This window comes from Otolemur garnettii, unplaced genomic scaffold, assembly GCF_000181295.1.
Source record: "Otolemur garnettii isolate 467f Iridium unplaced genomic scaffold, OtoGar3 scaffold00010, whole genome shotgun sequence".
Taxonomy (NCBI): domain Eukaryota; kingdom Metazoa; phylum Chordata; class Mammalia; order Primates; family Galagidae; genus Otolemur; species Otolemur garnettii.
The window spans coordinates 19,258,661-19,276,447 of NW_003852405.1; the positions used below are offsets into that span (position 1 = coordinate 19,258,661).

Genomic DNA, 17,787 nt, shown 5'->3' on the forward strand with positions numbered 1-17,787 from the left:
TAGAGCACTTCCAAAGCAGTTGGAAGTGGGTCCCTCCCATGATGGAGGGCAGGTGGGAGACAGAGACGCAAAGGCCATGCAGGGGTATTAATTCTCTTTCCATTTGAAATGGGTTGCAAATCTTTCCTTCCAAAGACTTTCCTTTAGCAAGGAAAGACTTTGGGATGTTTTGTTACATCTTTGGGCATAATTGTCCTTTTTTATCTGTCACTGATTATTTCATATTTACATTCTTATGGGCCTTCACACTTCCTTGTTTTCACAGGCCAGGCTCCCCCCCCCCCAAAGCCCCTTTCTTAATGTTCTTTCTCGATTTTGAAGAAGTTATTAAATCTCTCTGTGCCCTACCTCTTGCAAAACTGGTGGGAAATATTTGTTGGGAGAATTAAAATAGACTAATACATAGGTAAAAAAAAAAAAAAAATAGGTGCCCAGAACTTTGTGCTTGCCTGGGAGTTAAGATTCTTGGCTACTAAACCTGCTGTAAAAGTGATAAACATATGTGAGTGCATCTACCATTTCAGAAAACTAGGCCTCAAAAATTATATGGCGTTTCCCCTGAGGCTGCCTCCAAACTAGAGGTACATGTGATCCAGACTTCAAAGAAGCTCAATATCATATGCTGTGAACAATTGCAAAGAATCCCGAAGTTCTCTTCTGGCAACAATTGGGAATTTCTGAGAGATCAGGCCAAGTCATTCATTTCATTCACCGGTCTACAGTTGGGAAATTCCCTTCAGTATCTGCCCTCGTCACCAAATTTGGTTTCTGGTTTCAGTTTCCAAATTCCTTCCCCTTTCACTTTGTTTATATTTCATACTCAAATTGTCTGCTTTGCCGGGTAAGGAAGAGGGAGTGGAGAGAAAAGAAGTCCCCGGATTTGGGAGAGAAAGAAGTACATCAGAAAGCCTCACAGCTCAATTTAGAAACAAGAGTTGGAACCCTTACCAAGTTCTCATCAAAGCAGCTTTTTACTAGCTCTGAAAGATCTCTTCTGATTTTCTAGTCAAGGTAAGAATGGGGCACCAGGGGGAAGAGATTTGTGTGGTTCAGTTAGTTTTAAAGCACATTCTATGTGGGGTAAGATACAGCTCAGCCTGTATCAGACATCAGTGAGGACTAAATTGTGGTATTATCAGATATGCCGCAGAATTCATCAAGAGCCAGTTACATTTGCCTCCCACTGAATTAGGCACAAGTATATGTGGGACGTAAACTGAGGGTTTGAAAGGCCTTCAAACTGTGATGTAATTGCTATTAAGTTACCTTTGTCTTTGGTAAAATGTGATTAAGCTGATTCAAACTGCACCCTGAAAGTTTCAAGAAATATGATTGTATTATTATTTTGTGGCACAAAATCCTATTTTTAATTTTACTTTAATAGATTTAGGGGGTACATATAGTTTTTGTTGCATAGAGAAATTACATAACGGAGAAGTCTAGGCTTTGGGGGTACCTATAACCTGAATAGTGTACATTGCATCTATAGGTAATTCTTTATCTCATCTCCCCTCTCTAGTCTCCAGTGTCCGTTACATAATTCTGTGTGACCTGCATGCCCATTGCTTAGCTCTCATGTATAAGTGAGAACATGCAGTGTTTGGTTTTTTGTTCCTGGATTATTTCACTTAGGATAATAGCCTCCAGTTCCATTCAAGTTGCCACAAATGGTCTTATTTCATTTTTCTCAGACCTCGGTAGTATTCTATGGGGGGTGTGTGTGTGTGTGTGTGTGTGCGTGCGTGCACGCGTGTGTGTATCACCTTTTTTTTTTTTTTTGATCTTCTCAACAGTTGATGGTTCCATATCTTTGCAATGGTGAATTATACTGTGGTAAACATGAATGCAGGTGTCCTTTTAACAAAATGACTTCTTTCCCTTTGAGTAGAACTCTAGTAGGGGGATTAATTGGGAATTTTCACAGAGAAGAGCCAATATACTGAGACAGTCAGGGCTGCTGTGGAGAAAGTGTTTAATTGTGCAGAGCGCCACGCTGGGAGATGGGAGGAATTTCTTAAATCAACCTCCATGACAATTTGGGAGGCAGGGCTTTTTTTTTTTTTTTTTTTTTTGAGACAGAGCCTCAAGCTGTCCCCTTGGGTAGAGTGCTGTGGTATCATAGCTCACAGCAACCTCCAACTCCTGGGCTCAAGCGAGTCTCCTGCCTCAGCCTCCCAAGTAGCTAGTATCACAGGTGCCTGCCACGCCTGGCTATTTTTTGGTTGCAGCCATCATTGTTGTTTGGCGGGCCCAGGCTGGATTCGAACTCGCCACCTTAGGTGTATGTGGCTGGCACCTTAGCCAATTGAGCCACAGGTGCCGAGCTGGGAGGCAGGGTTTTTAAAGATAACTTGGAGAGCAAAGGATTAGGCAATTGGGTTTGCTAATTGGTTAGGTTCAAGGCAAAATTATAGGAGTGTAGAAATCATCTTGTTTTTCTTCACTTCCTGGGTTGGGGTCATGATTCCAATTCCAGAATCATACCAAGAATTCCAGTTTCTTGGTATGAGCTGCTGCTCTGGGTGGGTCAGCATATCTACTGGATTTGAGGCCTGGAAGATACCTCAGAAACTACCCTGAGGTTTCCAAAAGGTGTTATCTATGAAGAGAGTTAGGAATCTTTATGACTACCAGCTATGTGACTCCAAAGTAGCAATTACAGAGAAGAAAACAAGGGGACAGTCACTGATTATTACCAAGCAAAGGAGGAGACAGTGACTGGTTATCATTTTTAGCTAAGCCTGTGCCTTTGCTTCTAGCAACAATTGGGAATTTGTGAGAGATCAGGCCAAATCATTCATTTTATCCACCAGGCAACAGTTGGGAAGTTCCCTTCAGCATTTGCCCTCCTCACCAAATTTGGTTTCTGGGTTCAGTTTCCAAATTCCTTTCCCCTTTCACTTTGTTTGTATTTCATCCTCAAATACTCTGATTTGAGTATGCTCTGAGAGTTTAGGCCCTTACCCCAGTTCTTGCCTTGCATACCTTTATTAATTTGTAAATGGTAGATCTACTTTTAGTTCTACTGTTAGTTCTTTGAGAAGTTTCCTTATTGTTTTCCATAGAGAGTGTAGTAGTGATCTCCAAATGGAGGTTTCTCCAAGTTCGTGGTGATCATTAGGAAAATAATTTTGCACCATGTAAGCCTTGAAATTGTCAGCTTTTTGTTTTTTATATTGAAAACAAAAATATACTCTTAACAGAAAGAAACCCAACTGGGTTTAAAAGAGCATCTGGAGGAAGCGATTTTCAGTCTTTTGAAGTCTTACTAATTGAGGGGGAGAATATTCAAAGCTAAGCGTTAACTTTTACTAAGAATTTGGGTTTCTTCCCATTGTTTTACTGTCTATGGGTGCCTCAGAAGTGCTTTGGTGATTACAAGGGTGGAGAACTTTTAAAACCACAATGGAAATGATTTTATAATTACCCAAAGCTCGCTTAAGGTGCTTAAGGTGATAGCTTTAGCTGACAAGTAAGGTGAAGCCTATTTCGACAGAGTCTTGAGTGGAGGGATTTGGAGTCCCTGGAAAGGGTCAAGAGGGAGTGTTTACTTTTCCTCCCCTCAGAATGTGGTAGTCCACCAGCTCCTGATCTGCCAGAGAGCCCTTCTACCCTCACAAGCCAGGGCTGCTGCCATCGGTAAACTGGTAGCATCTTGAGAGCACAGCTGTCTGGCTGCAGGGCCCATTAGAGTTGCTTTGCCCTGCCACAGACCTGAGCTGAGATGGCAGGTGCCACATTGTCTATGCACTCACTGAGTGCCTCTATCCTGCCAGTGAAGTTACAGCCCCCTCAGTCTCCCTGTCACTGGGTTATTCCCCAGTACTCACTTGGACTATGGCAATTAGAAACAGGGAGACAGTATAGATGCAGGATTTCCGTTCTTGCCTGCAGTTATCAGCCTCTCTAGTTAGCTTCTGCCAGAGGACTGTCTACATCAACACCTGCATCCACTCTACAAGCGCCTGCTAGGGTCTTGGCCCTTGTCTCCTCCTCTCCTACACTATAGCCATCCCCATCCACAGTGCACGAGTGTTCCCTTTTCCCTGCATCTCCTCCAGCACTGATTGTTTTATGTTTTGTAACCTTTTTTATCTCATGGCACACCCGAACTCATAGTTAAACTTCCATGGCACACTTAAATTATGTTGATTAAAAAAAAAAAAGAGTAAAAAAAAAAAACCAGAATATACTTATCATGCCTTGAACTTCTTTTGAATAACTTAACTAATAATCTTTAAAATTTTCATGGCACATAGGTTGAAAAATCACTGGTTTTGACATTTCATATGGCCATTTTGACAGAAGTAAAGTGGTATCTCATTGTGGTTTTTTTTCTTTTTTTTTTTTTAGAACAGTCTGGCAACCAACATCTCCAGGTGACCATCTTGCCCCGTTCTCAAATCCTTTTTTTAAATGCCAGAAGCTGAGTGTAAAAGCTTTGTCTGTCTTTCACTCTTATGGTAGCAGACCTGCATTCTGATGTATTACTTCCATGAGAAAGCGCCATTAATGAGATGCATATAAATAGCTGAAATGTTGAAACCCACAAAGATATTTCATGAAAACAGCAACAATTATTTTGTCATTATCTTGACTTTGTGGTTATCTTCCTTTGAAAATAGTTCTGATTTAATTTGTTTTGGTTTCTTGGCAGCTACTCACTTTTCAACCCCTTTTGTATTGGCTTCTAGTCCACCACTCTGTTGCCGCTAGGTTTATGAATCACCAAATCGAACAGGTGCCGAATTGTATTTTTTTTTTTTAACCCCTTGAAATTCTCTCCTTTTGAATTTCTGCTCACGGCACGAACTCCACACATCTACTTGTTTGATTACCATTTCTCTCCTTGGTCAGATGCTTTTCCTCCAATTAATGAGATGAAAAACAAGGCAAAAGAAAACAAAACAAACAACAAGACAAACGACAAAAATAGCACAAAATCTGAACTAGAATTGTATGTCTGAAAACAGACATTTTCTTTCAGATACAACTAGCTCTTCTGACCATTTTCTCTTTGTTTCTTGGCATTTCCCTTCATTGTATTTTTTTTTCCTGTCCTATAGCTCTCCCTTTCTTTTTTAAATGAAGACCTTTCTTTTCTTTTCTTTTCTTTTTCTTTTTCTTTTCCTTTCCTTTCTCCGGGGCTGGTTTCAACCCACCACTTATATGGGGCTGGCGCCCTACTCCTTTGAGCCACAGGCACTGCCCTGTCTCTTTAAAGCTCATAGTTTTACTGTTGTAATAAAATGCTTATTTGCTCCCATAGTTTTAGGAAATAGGCTTGAAGAATCGAGGAATATCCCACTGGGTTGTAGATAGCCAGTTGTAGAGCAGGGGTTGAAGTCAAAGCCTAAGTTACTGCAAAGCCAAAATGTGCAACTGTGTGTGTGTGTGTGTGTGTGTGTGTGTGTGTCCATTCTTGCATTGTTTTTATTTACAAAAGGTTAGAAAGCCTGGAGAGATTTAGGGAGAATGCATCCCTGAGTCCCCCTCACAGGCTAAGTTCTATATGACCAAGCAACAGTTCTATGTACAGTTCAAATGTATTGAATCTGCCGCACTGTGGTAGAGATTTGACTCTCCTAAAAGCATTAAAGATGCTTTCAGATAACATTTGGGAAAAACATAAAATAAGCTTTTCAATATATATACACAATAAGGAAGTCTGAACACTTCTGGCAAATTATTCCCTCCCCAATTAGCAACATCATCCCACAGCCTAAGAACTTGTAGGTTCCCAGTATCTGCCTACAGATTTGGGTTCTGTGTCTGCTGTTCTTCTAGCTAATTATTGTAGATAATCACGGCAAGGAAACCATATCTTTCTAATTGAAAATTATTTTAGCATCTACTACATACAAACTAGGCAACCAGAATTTTATAATTATAAGGTACAAATATTCCACTGAAAGCAGATTGGAATGGACTTGACATGTGAGGCTTTAAATTTATTGTGGAATTGCCTTTGTTTGGACCAGGCTTTTGCTAGATATTTCTTGACTCCTGTGACCTAGTCCTATGCCATTTGCAAGTGGATCTACTATTATCTGCTCCTAAGAAATTTCTGTTTTAATTTGTCTGTCACCTGGATCTACCCAGGTGTTAGCTTGAGGAAGGGGCAAGAGTGAGTCTTTGTAATTGTAAATAGATCGTTTTCACAATCTGTTGGAAAAGAGATGGGGAATCCAAGCCTTTTCATTGTAAGATTTCAGTCAAAGAAGAAATCAAGCAGATGGTGGATTTGTATTTTTGTTAGTAAATAAACCCCCTAAAATAGAAGAAAACTGTTCTTTATAATATGTCAAGGCAGGAAAGCAAACATTTGATTATATTTCATATAGCACAAAAACACTTTCCCAGAGACTTTCTAGATTACAGGAATCGAAGCCCAGAAGTTAGAAAAGAGTTAGTTAATCCTCATTAAAGGAAGTTTCTTTACTTATTCAGTCAGTCATAACATGATCATGCTTTGAAGCTTTGGTTTAATAAAGCACTTCAATAACTGTGTAAAAAATACTTTGAGAAATATATTCCTAAGAAGTAAGCAACTATGATTTCTTAGCTAATGCTAACAAATAACCTGGTAATATTTAATACGACGCAGTTTGACTGGATAGAAACCTAACTAAGAAAAAAAATCAACTTGATATGTGGTGAAAGCAGCAAGTATAATACAACAAATAATAGTAAAAAATAATTAATATAGAGATTTAGGAAGGTAAAAACTAAGAAACGTTAAGTCAACCAAAAATCAATACAATTAGAGTTAGATTCAAACTACCTGAGGGTTGGACTCTGGACGTGTGTTTCTCTATGCCCATCAGATATTTAAGGACCAGTAGGGTAACCTATAGTAGATCTATAAAGGGTCTAGGACCTATTTTACTGTGGCCTTCTTTGCCATATCCTTCTATTTAAAAAAATTTTTTTTTTTTTCAGAAACTTAGGTCATGCTTGGAAGTAGTCCACTCACAGGTTCAGTAAGCAAAGTAACTTTCTCTGCTTAAACGCTAGAAATTCCAGCCCATTTCTTCTCTTTACTTGTGGGCAACAGAATATCTGGGACATGGCTCCGGAGATCCACATGCCAGACCCTGTGTGTCTCATTGAGAATACCGAAGAGAAACTGGAGGTTAACCCAGAAGCTTTTGAGATCCTGTCTGGCATCACGCAGCCCATGGTGGTGGTGGCTATCGTGGGCCTCTACCGCACGGGCAAATCCTACCTGATGAACAAGCTGGCTGGGAAGAGCAAGGGTGAGTGGCACCCCAGAGCTTTGCCAAGTCCCTTCTGTCCACTCACATGGGCAGCATCCCGTGTGGCAATGTGAGGAGAGATGGGAGTGGATGTTGAAAACTAGCATTTAGGCCACAGCTTGTGTTTTCATCTTCTGCAAGATGAAAAGCAACTCATTGTTCCTGATATATCACCTTTTTTTGCCTTCAGATTTCCTTGGAAAAAGCATAACATAATTATCTCATAAAGGCAAGACATCAGTGAAATGCTTTCCCTATATAGAATTATGAGTTGGCAAAGTTTTAGGAGCATATTTAAACAAATCAAATTTCCAGCCTTTAGTATTGGATACGGACTTCCCATTGCTCTGTTGTAATTCTGATCAGTACTGGTTGTACTGTTTCCTCATCTTGCTTTCCTTAAACCCTCACTCCATTACTAAGAAAATCTCTGATTTGCTTTTCCAACCTCTCTCCTCCCCCTGACAGGCTTCTCTATTGGGTCCACGGTGCAGTCCCACACCAAGGGCATCTGGATGTGGTGTGTGCCGCACCCTCAGAAACCAGACCACACCCTAGTTCTGCTGGACACAGAGGGCCTGGGAGATGTGGAGAAGGTAAAGAAGAAGGATTTCCTTCTTAACTTTCTCATTGCTGAACAGTCTTTATACGGGGAGTGTTTAGGTTTTTTCCTTTTTAAATTTGTGCTTCTACTTAACCAAAGTATACCTCCATTCTTTCTCTTTTCTATATTTAATAGTCAGAGTTTAGAAGCCTGAAGTGAGAAAACATAATAGAGTCAGTATTGGGAGAACTGCACTGAATTGAGCCAGGCAGTTGACCCAAATGTGTAAAGATGGTGCAAATAAAATTGCTGTGACCCAGTCCTGGAGATTACACTAGATAATAGTGGACTCTGGGCTCAGATGGACTTGCGTTAAAATCAGGGCTCTGGGACTTGTCACTCTCTAACTTTGACAAGAGAAGGAAGTCTCCCTAAATCTTTTGTTTCCTCTTTGGTCTTATTCAGCTCATAATTGGACAGTAGATAGGTGGATTTTTTCTAATTTTATGCTTGTTAAGTATTTACTAGTCAGCTCACTGGAGAGAAGAAAGAACAACCTTGCTTTGTAGCACTCGACAGTTTCCTAAATGCTCCTACCATTACTGAGTTCACGCTAACAGAGTGGAGACACTAAACTCATTCTTTGGAAGGGATGTACTCAATATGCTGTTACTAGCTGGCTCTGACATACAACTGCAACTTTCTCTTGAACTTCCATTGTTTTTATGGTTTTTTTTGTTTGTTTGGTTTTGATTTGCCCAGATGCAAAGATGATAAGCCATCATTTGAACTTCAGTTTCCTCACCTACAAAATGGAAATAGTAATTATAAATCCACATCACAACTTTTTTAAAAAATTAGATAAGATCAGTGATGTGAACTGCATTATAGATAATAATTATTTAATAACATAGGTATATTTATGGTATATGTAAGCCAATTTTGTTTTATGCTCTGGAAAACCATGGTTTTTGAGTAGTTGGATTATTCCCATTATCTTAAAGTAGCCATTTGTTTTGCAAATATCTAATACTCGTTACAAAAGGGGCTGGGGAATTAATACAGAAGAGTATAAAATTATCAGTGTCAACAAGAGAACTATTCAAAATTCACATTTCTGACAATTATTCGTGTTTGTCTTCTTTAACATTTGTAGATCAGGGATCTACTTTTATAAATTGTGCATCTGAGAATCCCAAGAGACATGACTTAAATTTGTTCTGACTTCTAGGTTGACAAGACCGATATGCAGATCTTTGCACTGGCAATCCTCCTGAGCAGCACTGTCATATACAATACCATGAACAAAATTGACCAGGAAGCTATCGACCTCCTGCAGTATCCTTTTGTGGTGTAGGATGGCATTGAAATCAGAGGTAACTCCTCTATCCATCAGCTGTTTGTCTGTAAGTCCTTGTGAATCACAAAAATGAAAACATGGCAAATATTGAAAGTACATAGAAAAGAACTCTTCTATTTACTGATAAATGATGATTTGGTAAAGACCCAAAGGGAAGGCTGGGCACAGTGGCTCATGCCTGTAATCCTAGTACTCAGGGAGGCCAACACAGGTGGACTCCTTGAGCTCAATGAAGTTTGAGACCAGCCTGAGCAAAAGCGAGACCCCCATCCCTAAAAAAAAAAAAAAAAAAAAAGAAAGAAAGAAAAAAGAAAGAAAAATAGGAAACAAATAGCAGCCTATCAGTGCTGATGGAAATTAATTCTTTCAGTTAGCCAAGCAACAACTCAACTAGTCCTGAGCAAGAATTGTAATTCAGCTTTCAGAACTGAAATAACTCTACTAATGCTATTTGTATTTTCATTGTGAAAACGGAGAAAATACTTTTGTTGAGTTTCTTTGTATACATGAATAATTTTCTAATTCATTGATCTCTAATAAAACATTTGGAAAAAAAATCAGCAGGCTTTGTGGCCAGTGCCTATAGTCCCAGGTACTTGGGAGGCTGGGGAAAGAGAATTGCTTGAGCCCAAGAGTTTGTGGTTGCTGTGAGCTATGATGCCAAGGCACTCTACCCTAGGTGACAGGCTGAGACTCTGTCTCCAAAAAAGAAAAAGCACCTTAAGGGAAATAAAGGTCTGGGGAGACATAGAATTAAACATGGGCTTGGAGGCATCTTATCTCTGCGTTTTCCTTAATTGCCCATCTCAGCAATGTAACAGAACTGACAGATCTGCTCTGGGCAAGAAGCTCGCCTGACCTTGTTGGAGCTGAAGATGCTGTTGACTTTGCCAGTTTCTTTCCAGAATTAGTGTGGACTCTAAGAGACTTTTACTTAGACCTGGAAATAGATGGGCAACTTATCACAGCAGACGAATACCTGGAGAATTCACTAAGGCTAAAGGAAGGTAATAGGAATTTCACATCTGGAAAGATGGAGAAAAGTAACATAAGAAGTGAACTCTTTTGTGTATAGTTTTCCATATTCACTCACCTAGCTCGCCTACAAAATAAATAATGAATATTATTAATTTATAATGTAATAGGTTCAGGATTAAATAGCTTTACTCTGTTCTTAGAACTAATGTCTTCCCCCCCCCCTTTCTGAGGTTAGTAATCATTTGTCTTTTAGCTTAGAGTTTATGAAGATATATTAAACTGTGTAACATTAGGAAGAAGGACATTTATTTGAGATAAATAGATTAAAATTCTATACTGAATAAGTTCAACTTTTCCTTCTCCAGGTAGCGATCAAACAATTCAGAAGTTCAATTTGCCCCGTCTATGCATACAGAAGTTCTTTCCAATAAAGAAATGCTTTATCTTTGACTTACCTACTCAGCAAAAGAAACTTGCCCATCTTGAGACACTGCATGATGATGAACTAGATTCTGAATTTGTGCAACAGGTGGCAGAATTCTGTTCCTACATCTTCAGTTGTTCTATGATTAAGACTCTTCCCGGAGGGATTAAGGTCAATGGGTCTTGTAAGTACTATTTTTAGGATTTTCTTTCAATTCTTAGTATAAAGAATAAGGGCCATTTATAAGAGTATATTTGCAGTGTCAGTGTTAACAAATGCATAGGGAATTCCTACCTTGAAAATTACATGTATATTTTTATTAAATTCTAGTGGGTATCAAAAATATTTCTAGTGTTTTTTAAGTTATACTTCCAAAACTATGTAAAATGGGAATGTATCTGAAGATAACACAAAGTTAAAGAAGTTTGACCCAAAGTTTCATTGTTGAACTAGACTAACATACATGGACTGCAGCATTTATTATGTGTCACAGCCTTTGATTAGCACAAGAGGAGCAAGACACACATGTTGCTTACAGAATTTGAACTTGGTTGGAACAAACATTATTCAAAGGCCCAATTGTCCAGAATTTCTTCCTTTTTTCAGACACAAATGTGTATTTGTGTGAGTGTTTTACTGAATTTGTAAATTTTATTTTTAAGAATTATTTTAAATTTCAGAACATTAGGGGGTACATGTGTTTTATTGTTTGTATACTTTGTTTTTGCACAGATGGAGTAAAAGTTATAAGTGCGTCCTTCCCCCAGAGAGTGTGCACTGTGCCCAGTAGGTGTGAATTTGCCCATCCCCGCCTCTGCTCTCCCCCCAGCTTGATTTTCATTGTGATTTACTTCCACATGTGCACTTAATTGTTGATTGATTAGTTCCAATTTGGTATGAAGTACTTGTGTTCGTTTCTCTACTCTTGTGATGTTTCACTTAGAAGAGTGGTTTTCAGTTCCATCTAGGTTGTCGCAAAAGATACTAGACTGCCATTTTTTATGGCTGAGTAGTACTCCATATGCATATACCACATTTTATTAATCCATTCATGTATTGGTGGGCACTTAGGTTATTTCCATGTCTTTGTAGTTGTGAATTGTGCTATTATAAACATTCCCATGCAGATGAGCTTCTTATAAGATGACTTTTTTCCTTTTGGTATATACCAGCAGTGGGATTGCTAGATCGAATGGTGAATTCTTTGAGGTATTTCCATACAATTTTCCATCGATGTTGTATTAGTTTACAGTCCCACTAACGGTGTATAAGATTTCCTTTCTCTCTGTGTCCACACCAGCATCTGTTGTTTGGGATTTTTAAGAGGATCCATTCTCATTGGAGTTAGGTGTTACTTCACGGTGGTTTTGATTTGCATTTCCCTAGTGACTAGAAATGTTGAAATTTCTAACAAATTTTTTCATGAATTTTTTAGTCATTAGTATATCTTCATTTGAAAAGTTTCTGTTGATGTCTTTGCCCACATTTTAATGGGGTTGCTTGGTTGTTTCTTGCTGATTTGCTTGAGTTCTTTCTTTATCAGATGTAGATAAAGCTTGGAAATATTTTCTCCCATTCTGTGGGTTGTCTGTTTGCTCTTTTGATTGTTTCCTTGGCTGTGCAGAAGCCTTTAAATTTGATCAGGTCCCATTTATTTATTTTTGTCATTGCCGTGATTGCTTTTGGGGTCTTTTTAATGAATTCTTTGCCTAGGCTGATATCTATAAGGGGTTTTCCAGTATTTTCTTCTAGGATTCTTAAGTTTCCATTTCATGACTTAGGTTTAAGTATTTTATCCATTGTGCATTAATTTTTGTGAGTGGTGAGCAGTATGGATTCTGGTTCTGTCTTTTAGAACACTAAAGGAAATCTGAGATTTTTTAATCTAGTTTTTCTTAAGAACTCTGTGTCTCAGAATTCTGTAAATAATTGCTACATTATAGATGGAAGTTGAATGCAAAGAAAAGTGTGCGAACAAGTAAGGAAGGAAGTAAAATAGGGAAGTTCTAACAAAGAATAAGGGAAACCTTGTCTGAACTACTCATTTTGTACTTTTTCAAAGGAGAAAATCTCTTTTATTAGTTGAACCATACTAAAGTGAAAGAGAAAAGGCATTCCAAACAAACAGAAAACTGAGGATGAGAGGAAAAGATGAAGATTAAAGAGGCAAAGGCCTATGGCATTCTCAATGAATCTGCATGACTTTTGTATAATCATCTCCTCATTTTTCCATGGGAGAAGGATGAAATGTGTACAATCACATATATCTTGAGATTTCCTCTGTTTTCTTCTTTGGACACAGCTACTTTTCCCAAAGAAGGAAAAACCTGGCTTCCTGATCATACAGTTTCCCAAAGGAACTTATCTGGGCTACTCCCCGGAATACTGAAAAATGTCAGGCAACCCACTGTTAAATGTGCAATCTCAGAATTATTAATGTCAACTATGCCTTCTTTCTATGCAACCAAACATTTCTTTTTTTCTGTGAAGGTCTAAAGAACCTGGTGATAATCTATGTCAATGCCATCAATAGTGGGAATCTTCCCAGCATGGAGAACACAGTCCTGACCTTGGCCCAGATAGAGAATTCAGCTGCAGTGCAAAAGGCCATGGCCTATTATGACCAGGAGATGGGCCAGAAGGCGCAGCTGCCTATGGAGACCCTTCAGGAACTGCTGGACCTACACAAGGCCACTGAGAAAAAAGCCATTGAAATTTTTATGAAAAACTCTTTCAACGATGTGGACCAAAAGTTCCAGAAGGAATTAGAGGTAATGACTTTTTTTTTCTGGTTCATGAGGATTAGGGTCAATAGAAGACAATATTGCTATGAATGGTAAAACAGGATTGAATTAAAAAAAGCAATTGCTACCAGATTGGAAAACCGTAAGAATCATTTATCTGGCCATGATATCACTATCATTGTTATTCTGAAAACAAACACACATGTAACTATTCTGGACCTTATAAATTCTGAAGTTTTCATATATGCACACAACCTACTTTTACCAGGTTATACCTATGAACTACATTTGAATTAATTTTATTGCTTTAAAGAATTATATTTACAAAGTATTAATTGACTTTCCCATTTTATTAATCAAGCATATAGAATTACCAGTTGGATCCACTAAAACTATGTGCCTGGCATTGGTTTTCCTAGCACAGAATTTATACTCTAATGATAGCTGTGGAATTAAATTGAACCATTGCAATTATTACCAGATTTAATAAAATAGGCTGAGCTCATTCCAGCCAATTATTTTATTCTACCTTCTTACTGGAAAGCCCAGGCCTAGTACAACACTGAAATGAGGAATACTGTAAAAGGGTAGGCTGCATTTAAAATTAGCATGGAGCGAGTGATCTGTGGTCTGAATATCACACCTAAAGCAGAAATAATAAGAAGAAGGGGATTTGGGGGAGATTTTGAACCTAAATGTCATTTTTCTACAGAGTATCATCCTTAGAACATTTCCAGATGTAGTGAGAAGGATATAGGCTTGCTTGCATTCCTTTACATTTCTAGAAAATACATGGATTGTTTTCGAGAATCATTTCTAGAAAAACTGAAGTATCGCTAACATCTTTGCCATGGGTTGTTGTCTCTTTGAAGATCCTACTGGATGCAAAGCATGAAGACATTTGTAAACAGAACTTAGAGGCATCATGGGATCGTTGCTGGACTTTGCTTCAAGATATTTTTGGTTCTCTAGAAGAAGCAGTGAAGCTGGGGATTTATTCTAAGCCAGGAGGCCATAGTCTCTACATTCAGAAGACAGAAGAGCTGAAGGCAAAGTACCATCAGGAGCCTAGGAAAGGAATACAGGTATCCCTGATTTTACCTATTAATTGTGGGAAATTGTCGGAAGGCCTCTTTAAAAACTGGTGAAGACAGAAAGAAAGGGATGTGTAGGGATTTGTGTGAAAGGCACACAAATGAGGTTCATGTCTCTGCCTCACTTTGTTGAATAAGCATTCATGGAAAAACTATATGCCTAGCATTGGTTTTCCTAGCACAGAACTTATACTCTAATGATAGCTGTGGAATTCAATTGAACCACTGCCATAATGACCAGACTTCTATTGCAACCATCAACATTCATTACAACAAAGGGATCTTTTTGATTACACAGAATCTCAAGAATTGAAACTAACTTAAAAGAAACTGGTAATCCACTGGCTTACATAAACTAAGAGCAAAAAGCTTTAACTTAGTCTCAAATATAGACACATTCAGGTGTTTAAATAATGCTATCAGTTGTCCTCCTTCCTTCTTTCTTCCTAATCTCCACCTCATTTTTCTGTTTCATTTTCTTACTGGTTTAATTTCTAGGCAGGCTAAACCTACAGAACAATGACGATGACACCAAGAGGACCAAGCTTAGCCAGTCCTTAAAGTCTCCATCTCAGGGGAAAGAAAGCATCTTTTCCCCAGACGACATCAGTCTTTGAAACACCCAAGTGGCATCAGTTTTCCTCCTTACAGTATTTTTCCACCTGGGAACAAGTCTTTTGTATCTAGTGGCCTTGGGCCTTCTGATTGGCCAAAACTTATAACCAGGGAGCCTTGATTCAAAATTGCATCAAGTACAGGCTGAGCACCTCTCATGAAGATAAGACACTGGAAGGAAAAAGAAGTAAAGATGTTTATAACATTGCTAATCACTATTTCCTACCTCTAACTGCATGTTTTGGGGGGGTTGCTAGGCTGAGAAAGCTCTGCAGGAGTATTTAAAATCCAAGGAGTCTGTGAGTGATGCTATTCTACGGACAGACCAGGCTCTCACAGAAAAGGAAAAGAAAATGGCAGGTAAGAAGAAATCAGAAGGGATGTAAGAGACAAAAGAAATTTCTATAAATTTGAAATTAGTTTCTCTCCTGGGATCATTAAACTGGAGCAAGAGCACACTTCTTAGCTCCTCAGGCTTTGTCCAAGTGTGGCACGATCAGCTTTGTTATGGTTATCTAGGAGGGAAAACAACCCCAGGGAACACTCTCTAAGAACTTGAAGCAATAGCGAATAAGAGTGGGAGGCAGAAGGAAGGCCCACGTTAATCCCGGAGAGGTTTGTCTTTCTACTTTTTCTCCTCAGAGGAACGTGAGAGAGCCCTGGCTGCGCAGGCTGAAGCCCAAAGGTTGGAGGCTGTTCAAAGGGAAAACCAGCGAATGATGGAGGAGAGGGAGAGACTGCAGCAGGAACAAGTGAGACAAATGCAGATAGCCCATGAAAAGTCACTGGCAGAGCAAAAGAGGATGAAGGAAATTGAGATGCAGGTATTGGCCCATTGTTTCATCTCTCCGCTGTCTGAAATGATGAGAGCTCCAAGCAGAGATCAAGGGGCAGGGCTGGGGAAGGTCACAGCAAAGGCTGGGCCCCACACGTAGGGGTCAATCTCAGCTTTACCTCTTAATAAATACATGGTTTAGGCAAGTTACTTATCCTGTCTGTGCCTCATTTCCTCCTGTGTGAAATGAAGACAGTGATGATGCCTGTTCTATAGGGTTACTTTGGTAATTAAATGAGTTAATTAATTTGTGTTTAGAATGGTACTCGGCACAGAATAAGCACTCTTAAGTTCTTAAATAAAAACTAAGGTATTTTTAGCCTTCAGTAATTGGTCTCTCCTGTTAACTTATTAATTGCTCTGGCCATTGATACCTTGTTAAATTAGTTTCATATTATTGTGTCTATGCCGCAGTCCTTGCCTTCATCATCTCTGGCTCCGAATGCTTTTCACTTGTAGTTTGTTTCATCCAGTCCTTTAGTTTTCTTTTCATTTAATAAGCAGTAATTGTTACTTACCAAGCACTATCAAAACACTTTACATGCATTACATGCAAAGCAGAACTGTTGCACCCTGATTTTTCAGATGAGATAAATGAGGTTCCAAAGAGATAAATGCCAATACACACTGCCTAACTAGTTATCAAAATGGCCTTCCCAGTGACTGGTTTCTGCAATATTTTCACTTCTGCACATCCGGTGTGAAATTCCTATTCAGCACTCTAATATTAGAGATAAGGGACATCCTAATTCCTCCCCATTGCTTGTCAGGCCACCTTTAGGTACTAGTTTGCCAAGAACTACTCCAAGGAATTTCCAAAATTGCCACTCTTCTCTGAAGAGCAGTATGGGCAGACTGTCTATTTCTACTGTGCAGTAAAATAAGTAAGGACAAATGAATGACTTAGGTAACCAGAAAAAAGTTCAATCTTACTTTTTGCAGAACTTTAATAATTTCTATTTATCACTCTTTTTTAGAGGAAGGCTCAAAAGCTCAAAGAAGAACTGGAAGCTGAACAAAGAAGACTTCAAAATCAGATCCAGGTTCTCCAGAGTGCTGCTAACCGACCAAACGATCCATGTATCTTACTCTAAAGTACTAAACATCGGAGCTTCCTTTCTTCTCTAAAGACACAAAGGAACAAGAAATTATAGACCTTGAAATTATAGAACAAGTACTAAACATCAGAACTTCCTTTCTTACTCTTTTCTCTAAAGACACAAAGGAACAATCACATTTCAATAAACTTCATAATTATGACATCAACCCTTTATATTGTGTTATAAGGTTATGATGCTTGTATTTGGTAAAATGTGCATCTCAGCAGTCCAATACTTTAAATTATAATTGCTTCCTTGAAGAGATTATGATTGTATAATAAAGGATATTTTTATCACTGCCTTTCTTTGGGGATTATATTAGGATGGTTCCCCCAGGAGGCATATCCCATTGCCAACTGTCTAATTTTCCATATTTGTCTTAGGGTATTATAAACTATCTAGGAGGTGTTATCCACATAGGCTCAGTCAAATGGATCTTGGCCAAGGTCTTGGGCTCAGTACCATCACTCCAGCTGATGGTCAGGTGCCGGATGCCATCAGAAGGCACCAATGGTAGAGAGAAAACAACGTGCAGTTGGTAACAAGGTGGGGCCTGCTGCTCTCTGAGCAGTGACGTGATTCCTCAGCACTGTCATTGGACGATCTCCACAGAGAAGTTCCAAGTTGAAAGTCAATAACGTTATAACAAAATAGAGATCCTTCAGAAGATGAAAGGAATGTGGTGATAAGATACGTTAGCTCAATTTAATCTTTCCACTTTGTATGCAAAAATCATAATATCACCTCATACTCCATAAACATATACAAGTATAATTTGTCAACATATAATAAATTTAAAAAGTAAAAAGAAATCTGAGGAGCTGAATAAAGAAA

The 17,787-nt window shown here is 38.7% G+C and overlaps 1 protein-coding gene across 3 annotated transcripts; it reads left to right on the plus strand.

The window, feature by feature from the left end:
- The first annotated feature begins 797 nt into the window (after positions 1-797).
- GBP5 (guanylate binding protein 5) lies at positions 798-17,238 on the plus strand. 3 transcript variants are annotated; one of them, XM_012801702.2, is made up of 12 exons: positions 798-1,011; positions 7,058-7,259; positions 7,728-7,855; positions 9,035-9,141; positions 9,974-10,170; positions 10,507-10,749; positions 13,056-13,336; positions 14,182-14,394; positions 15,276-15,378; positions 15,661-15,842; positions 16,831-16,968; positions 17,048-17,238. In XM_012801702.2, exons 2-11 carry the CDS (start codon positions 7,070-7,072, stop codon positions 16,945-16,947), a joined length of 1,761 nt encoding a protein of 586 aa, XP_012657156.1. In that variant the 5' UTR covers positions 798-1,011; positions 7,058-7,069; the 3' UTR covers positions 16,948-16,968; positions 17,048-17,238. The 3 variants fall into 3 exon arrangements, with proteins under 3 accessions (XP_012657156.1, XP_012657155.1, XP_012657157.1); XM_012801701.2 differs by having other exon boundaries at positions 7,018-7,259; positions 16,831-17,126; XM_012801703.2 differs by having other exon boundaries at positions 16,831-17,126.
- Positions 17,239-17,787: the final 549 nt, after the last annotated feature.

Bases quoted from the DNA above. Each gene is read 5' to 3' on its own strand.
- GBP5 (XM_012801702.2), top strand. From the start codon at position 7,070: ATGGCTCCGGAGATCCACATGCCAGACCCTGTGTGTCTCATTGAGAAT. The intron at 7,260-7,727 runs GTGAGTGGCACC...TCCCCCTGACAG, and splicing joins GCTGGCTGGGAAGAGCAAGG to GCTTCTCTATTGGGTCCACG. The intron at 10,171-10,506 runs GTAATAGGAATT...TTCCTTCTCCAG, and splicing joins TTCACTAAGGCTAAAGGAAG to GTAGCGATCAAACAATTCAG.